The 7,773-nt window shown below is 39.6% G+C and overlaps 1 protein-coding gene across 1 annotated transcript; it reads left to right on the top strand.

The window, feature by feature from the left end:
- The first annotated feature begins 853 nt into the window (after positions 1-853).
- Positions 854-7,698, top strand: LOC115583375 (translocon-associated protein subunit alpha-like). Its single transcript, XM_030420147.1, has 9 exons — positions 854-1,011; positions 2,559-2,680; positions 2,772-2,865; positions 2,975-3,102; positions 4,238-4,372; positions 4,743-4,819; positions 6,383-6,461; positions 6,747-6,840; positions 6,967-7,698. The coding sequence occupies exons 1-9, from the start codon at positions 942-944 to the stop codon at positions 7,029-7,031; spliced, it is 864 nt and encodes a 287-aa protein (XP_030276007.1). The 5' UTR covers positions 854-941; the 3' UTR covers positions 7,032-7,698.
- Positions 7,699-7,773: the final 75 nt, after the last annotated feature.

Genomic DNA, 7,773 nt, shown 5'->3' with positions numbered 1-7,773 from the left:
AATTATTAGATTTACTATGTTAAGAAACATGTTCTCGCCTGACCTCATTATTGTTCATGCAGACAAGACAACAAAATATGTCGACATACTTAATATCTCTGGCCAACCTGGAAGTTAGCATTGCCCTGGTTCAGTTATTGCCACAAATAAGCTCTGTGGCAAAGACAAGTTCATTAAATTTGGTGAGAGGGAGTCATGCTATGCGGGGTGAGTCTTTTACGGAAGATGGCAAGTGACTCTGCTGTCCTGACATTGGTCAGGAGTTTATTCCACCACTGAGGCGCCAGAACAGAGAAGAGTCGTGACTTCGCTGAGCGACCTTTGTTTGGTCTCAGCGATGGTGGTACCAGCCGGCCAGCTGATGTAGTGCAGCGAAGACAACCTAACAACCATTCACACCTGGGCTCACCTAGCCCCAGCAACCCACTTGAAGTCCGGTTAAGTCAAAGACCCACAAGTGTCCCTGATGACCCTGAATCTCAGAGCTCACGCGTGTCCTTAGTGACTCTGTAAGGACACTCCCACACAGAGATAAAAAGCCTGCAACTCCTCTCCAGCTAGTTAGAACTGAAGAAGTGTCTCGGATGCGACAAGTCCAGATGCCTACAATACAGCACCTAGAATTACCATCACCTGGATGACTGAGAACCATCATCAACTTCATCATGAGCAAAAGCAGCCTGTTGTCATTTCAGTAGTTTGCACAAAAATTGTAAGAGAACAAAAATGTTGGTACGAGTTGTCTCTTGTTTTATTACACACGCTAAACACACACACACACACACACACACACACACACACACACACACACACTATGGCACCTCCCACAGCTGCTCGTCACAGGCGGGTCCAGGCTCTTTGTCCCGCCCCCTGCTCCGCCACCGTCCTCTCCTCTCCTGAACGCTGATGTGTTACTAACTTCAGCTCCAACTCTGACCAAAATGTTCAACTTCGGATCAAAATTGCTGCTGCTTTTCCTCCTGGCCTTCCCCTGTGGCCTCATATCTATCGGTAAGTCACGTTTCCTGCTTCCTTTGAACGTGTCTGCCGTCGCTTCTCCTCGGCTAAAAGTTTAAAAGTTGTTAGAGAGTCTTACTAAACATATTGACGTGGCACAGTCACATAGCTGCTGTACGTCGTCAACACAGCTCTGCTAACCTGGATGTATGGACGTTTAATCCACAGTGTGATGCTCAGTTATGAGAGGCTTGTATCTCATAAACGTACTCTGAAATGAATGAAGGTGAAAGTCGTCGTCCAGCTGCTGCAGTTAAAAGTGTGAAAAAACGTTCTCGACCATTAAATGTGAAGTTAAAATGTCAGTTTTGGGGCTTTCAGAGGTGATTTTAGTCAAACAAAAGTCTGTGTGGATGCAGACACAGTGACCGGCTGCTGGGACACGTCACCATAGATAAGATGGTAACTTGTGTTTGTGTTGGTACGTTACAACTTTTTCCCGCTGACACACATTAAAATGGAGACTTTTTTACAGGCCCACTCATACTGGCAATAAAAAGTCAAGTTTCACTACAGACAAGGAAATACCTGGCAACAATGAAAAAGTAGCAACAGTTAGGCTACAAGCTGATACAAAATAGAAGTCTATTGATGTGAATTATCGACATGGCTAATAACCAATTAAATCCAGCTCCAACATCACTTTAAAATGTTTAATTCATTGGTTGATTCGTCTTTTTTGCATTCATTACTTAATGAATGACAAATTATCTTAGTATTATGTACAATTCCAATTATACAACCAACTAAAGAGAGCCTACATGTGAATTGTTTTCAAAATAGCACATCATGTTGATCTCACACATTTTTTCAAAGCCACACTGTTTTTTTTTTCCTGTTTTTTTTTAGTTAGAGCTCGGTGATATTGACAAAATCCGTCAATATTTTACCAGATACTACTGGGGATGCACAATATACATCGGATGGATAAGTTACCATTCAGATAATGGTAAACTTATTTTATTGGCTATCAACCTTAAATAGCACCCCAATTGCGAAGGATTCAGAGAGGACTGGAAAAGTTCACGCTCCACAAACACACCAAATCTTTGATGCTCTCGTTGAGCTTTTGAATATTAAATCTCCCATCTTTGCTCACTTCATCTCAGCTTTTTTTACCCTCAGGTGGCACGAAAGGTTTTAAAGGTACAAAAATGTGTAGTTATTGATTATCTGTATCAGTTGAAAAAATCCATATCGTCAGCCTTCTTTTCTGGTTTCTTTCCTCTCATATGAAAGTTAACTGAATATCTTTTGATTTTAGACGAAATGACACATTTAAGGATGTCAGCTTTGGCTTTGAGACACGCTGATCAACATTTTTGGCCATTTTTTTACATTTTAAAGACCAAACCCATTAATAATCAACTGATACATCAACAATCAATTGCTTGTTGCAGCCCTAGATCCATTAGTATGATAATGTAGAAGAAACCAAAATCCTGATGTGTTTAATCTGTTATTGCAATTCAACCATTATGTCAATCAACCTCTATTCAATCATCACTCATATGTACCTTTGTGTCCTCCGACCCACACAGGCCACGTCTCTGCAGACTCTGACTCTGCTGAGGATATTGCTGACGACCAAGATGCTGCTGTAGATGAGGAGGAGGAAGATGAGGAAGAAGTGCTTGTTGAGGAAGATCAAATACAACCTATGGTATGTATCTTTTCATCACACAGCAGTGTGGCAAACCATAGATTTACATGCAGGTGATAAAGTAACAATGTCATGTTGTGTTCCTCCTCAGGAAGGAGACGAAGATGACGCCGATGAAGCAGCTGATAAACTTTTGGCATCTCATCCTGAAGCTGACACAACCATCATCTTCACGACAGGCGAAGGTTGGTTTGGCTCCATTTGTCAGGTTTTTGAAGAAAATTCAATGTCATCCTGAACTAATAAGTCAGTGTGCCACTCATACTATGTCTGTAACATGCTTTTTAATTTTAGAGTTTCATGCCAATGAGATTGTGAGGTTCCTGGTTGGTTTCACCAACAAAGGAAGTCAGGATTTCAACGTCCAGTCGTTGGAGGCCTCCTTCCGTTACCCTCAAGACTTCCAGTTCTACATTCAGAACGTAAGTTGAATCTGAAATAACAACAGACAGACACTTCTCCACCTTTGGACTTTATTTTAACTTCTTATGTAACAAAACACAGAACCGTTTTCAAGTCTTTCTATATCAGAATATGTTCCACGCTCTAAACTGAGGTCTTGCTCATAACTAATTCACCAGTATTTTGACATGTATTAACCCAAAAACAAGTTCTACTAGTGAATAAGTTATGAGCAGGACCTCACTTTAGACTGGGGAACATATTTTAAGTTAGAAAAGACTTGTTTGTGAATTAAATGTTAATTTAGTTAACAGTTAGAGTTTTGTTTTTTGTTCCATGATATGTGACCATATTTATGAAGTGCTTTTAAGGGAGAATTACTATTCCTGTGGTGTTACCACCTTATAAGGTCCATACTGAGCAAAGTATGTACAACAACAGTTTCCTTACATACTGTCAAATAAACAGTAATAACTGAAGTTACATGTGGATTTTAGCTGCAAACTCTTCTAACTCTTACTTAGCAACTTATAGATTCATTAATTTATAATTAAGTGTGTATAAATAAGTGTGGTAGGATGCTTAGTGGTAGGTACTTTGAAGTCATGCGATCATGATGTAGTTCATTTACAGCCTTAGCTTAACTTTTTGTGTTTGCAACTGAGCTTATTTTCTTCAATAATCCAAAAATCCAATTGGAAAAATCCCATAGGCTTTTTCATGGGTGAATCAGGGCAATGCAAACTTCTGGGTTAGCCTACAAAAATACATCCCTGTGTCACTTTGTTAATAAAGTGGTTCCTTTCACTTAACACAATAAATACAACAAGAAATCTTTACCATGTCTTCGGTTGGAACAGTAGGAGATTGCATGGTCCAAAAACTGTCGCTGAAAATATCACAGTATTATGCAATTATTAACATTATCGTCAGTTGCAGTAACCCTGAAATGAATAAAGGCAGAAGGGTTTATTTGGTTTAACAAATGCTTATTGTTATTTAACAAACGTTCACGTTGTATTTCTATATGGTCAATAAGCTAATGTACATGGTATAAAAGCCACCAATGTTCCTGCCATTGACCTGGTTTATAGCTGCAACGCTAACAGTGTCACAGTTTCATATCTGTGTTTTAATGATGTGTTTTTTCTGTAGTTCACAGCTTTGCCTCTGAACACTATGGTGCAGCCCCAGGCTCAGGCCTCCTTCGAGTACTCCTTCATCCCAGCTCAACCCATGGCAGGACGTCCATTCGGTCTCGTTATCCTCCTCAACTATGTGGACGCTGAGGTAAAAGGAAAAAAAGACTTTATAGAAAAATATTGGTGGCTGATGCTTGAGGTCTGTGCAGGTTAACTTTTTAGAGAAAAGATGTAGTGTGATGATGTTAGACAGTGACTGTCGAGATGCTCTGCAGGAAGGTTTCTCACAGCCGACCTCAAATTTGGATGATTCATGAAAATCAACACCTGAAGAAGTCAGTCTCAGAAAAGCAGTTTGTCTTTGAGCTTTGACTGTTGTTTCTGTGCTGTTAACGAATGATTTGATAATGGCTGAGTCATATTGGTATTGTGATGTGTAAAGGACAGCTCTCAAAACGTTTACCAAAGTTCTTGAGAGTCTGAGGTTCTTCTTTACAAGATTTTGATTTCTTTTTCAGGGCAGTGTGTTCCAGACCGCCATTTACAACCAGACTGTCACCATCACCGAGCGTGAAGAGGGACTGGACGGAGAAACGTAAGGCTTCTTTCCCCTGGGGTTTATTTTATATTCTATCGCAGAAATAACTATAAATGAAAATGTAGAAAAGGCTTTTGCTTTTTGTATTATTTCACTGCAATAATGGGGAAAAGAAAATAGACTGCAAGCTATAAACACCAAAATGACTAAATCTCAGCAGACAGTGGGTGGACACATTAAACCAATTTCTGCACCTCAGTTCTTTCCAAATCATGTGTAAAATCGTATTATTTTGCCCATCTATTACTTATTTTCCATGTCCTTGAAGGCTACATTCAGCTCTCGAAGGCTTCACAATACCAGCCTCCCAAGACGATTGCAGCACATGTAGGAACCTGTAAAAGGGAGGTGTGAAATTGGCACAAAAGGATCAGTTGTCACAGTCGGGCCGCTAGTGCAAGACACAGAAACTGTCACCAGCAAATTAGTTGAGCAAAATAGATGTGGTTTTCCATCCTAAGATCTCAGTTCTGATCAGAAAATGTTGCAATTGCAGGTCACTTATGGGGACAAAGAAGCCAATTTTGTTAGACCGGCAATTATGCAAAAAATCTGCTCTTGAATGCACAAACATTATTCAGTAACTGCACACAGCTAGGAGAGTTTCCATACCGTCTTCAACTGGTTTGGTCGCTATGGATATTTAAATAAATGACATCACTAAAAAAGCACTTGGAACATAGATGGCTAAGAAATAAGACAATCCATGGTGACAGGTGTGTACGTGAAGTAAATTGCATTTCTGTCAAGCTCTAAATTATGTAGTCAGTCATCCAATAGCCACAAAAACACCAAGTAACACTTTTGATGATTTCTGATTAAAGGAGTAATAGGTTAGGTAAGGCCAGAATTTAAGTTTGAAACATCCAAAAATGTACCTTAGTGCATCAAAATGTAAAAAAACAACAGTTTTGACACCATGTAAAAGATGTCTGCGCACTGTGTTTATGTATCGCAGAGATGTATACAGAGCTTAAACAAGCTAAATTGTCTGTTTACTCCTCATTAAACATTCTTCACTCAAACTTTACATATAATTCACCAAAACTGTCTCTGTTTGTTTCTCCACAATCACCTCTGCTTTAGTCGAAATAAATCCTCAATGCACGGAGTAAGACATGAAAATATTCTAGCTCTACACCCTCTTTTCTCCTGCTACTGATGTCCATACATCTCGTGTTCCCACCTGCTGTGTATTCATGTTTGCTGAGCTGCCGTAAATCACCTCTGTATTGGTCCCATATTGTCAAATTCTCCTCCAGCCCCAGCCTGGTGTCCAGTAGTGTTCACTGGGAGTGGTTGCTTCACTGCAGTGGTCGTGTCCCAGGCAAACTCCAGTCAGCTAATAGGGCCACTAGCTCCAGGGCTAACTGAGCTAATTAGCTAACGGCAGCTAGCTACAGCCATAGATAGCTACAGAGTAGTGTAGGAAAACAATCTAGTAGACAATGAGCAGCAGTTAGCAAATATGATGCCTCTTATATTTTTGGTGCTACCTTGGACAGGTAGCCATGTCTTACATTTTCACCTTTTAAAAAACTTCTTTTGTTTATTCTGCAGGATGTTCATGTACATCTTCTTGGTTGGACTGGTGGCCCTGATGCTCTTTGGGATGTACCAAGTCTTGGAATCAAGGACGGTATGTGTTAGTCCTTTTTCAACTCTTATGTTTTTAATGTTTGGATTATATAAGATAATATGAGATGGATCAAGCAGTTCCCTCTGTTGTCATGTAATAATGTAATGTAATAAGATATTTTCATGTGTAAGGCCAACAGCAGTAATTAACAATGCACTTCAATAAGGAGTGTCATCCATCCTCCTCCACTGTAAAATGTTCTCCTTAAAGAGGCTCATGAATAAAATAGTTAAATAAATTAAATCAAATTGGACGTGTTGTTGTCTTCCAACGTTTGTTTTGCAGAGAAAGAGAATCCCAGTGAAAATCGAGAAGGGCACGGGTGGGATGAACGATGTGGACATCAGCTGGATCCCACAGGAGACTCTCAATGTCATGAGTATGTTCACTTTGATAGAAATGACGGGCAAAACACTTGTTTGAGATGTGATCTTTTTCTCTTATTACTGTTACCCTCTATTTCAAATGAACAACACATATGTGATCTTTACATCCTCTCTTACAGACAAGGCTTCCCCTAAAGCATCTCCACGGAAACGAACCAACAGGGCAGCGGGAACAGATCAATAACGTGCTCCGTTTCCATCCATCATATACTTTCCATCAGGCTTTTAAAGCTCATTTCCTCGCCACAGTAACACAATTACCATCTAAAATGGATCAACATTTCTGGAATCCAGTTCTCAAGCAATGTGTTTAAGATGTTTGTACGGATCTCATCCTGCTGGTTTGACGACCAGAGAGCATCCTGGACTCTACTGCTCTGATCAGAGTGTGACCATTTAGAAACTGACAGTACTGAGCTACAGTTCAGTTTTAAAGAGACTTTTTTATCAGTATGTGAAAGGTGAGCAAAGATAAACCAGTAAGTCATTATTTTTTTGATGGATAAAGAAGGGGATTGTGGTACAAACTGCCACCCCATAAGAAACTGAATACATTAACTCTCTGTCTGTAAACACTATTGTGCCTTATTTGTTCTTTACTTGCTGTGCCCTGCAAAGACATAATGTTACATAATGTTCAGATATGATACCCCTCTTACCTTAACATCCAGTCACATATGGCCTTAAGTTAAAATATTGTTTTACAGTGGGATGATGGCAGCTGCAGTAGCAACAAACATCAAAATCAGTGTTCGCTGGAGGTTTCTTCGGGTTATTTTACCTGTTTGTTTATTGATTTTATTGTTGTAAGAAGCTCAGTGGAGCATTTTCAAAAACAATAAAAGGGTGAACAAAGTGATTTTTGTCCCTTTTGTTTCTCTCTAACTGTAAAAGCTCTATTTTGTGATCATTATACTGTTCTCATT

This window comes from Sparus aurata, chromosome 6, assembly GCF_900880675.1.
Source record: "Sparus aurata chromosome 6, fSpaAur1.1, whole genome shotgun sequence".
In the NCBI taxonomy this organism is placed as follows: Eukaryota; Metazoa; Chordata; class Actinopteri; order Spariformes; family Sparidae; genus Sparus; species Sparus aurata.
The sequence above is the reverse complement of the archived record's forward strand: the minus strand, read 5'-3'. Positions and strand labels throughout refer to the sequence as shown.

Bases quoted from the DNA above. Each gene is read 5' to 3' on its own strand.
- LOC115583375 (XM_030420147.1), top strand. From the start codon at position 942: ATGTTCAACTTCGGATCAAAATTGCTGCTGCTTTTCCTCCTGGCCTTC. The intron at 2,681-2,771 runs GTATGTATCTTT...GTTCCTCCTCAG, and splicing joins AAGATCAAATACAACCTATG to GAAGGAGACGAAGATGACGC. The intron at 3,103-4,237 runs GTAAGTTGAATC...TTTTTTCTGTAG, and splicing joins TCCAGTTCTACATTCAGAAC to TTCACAGCTTTGCCTCTGAA.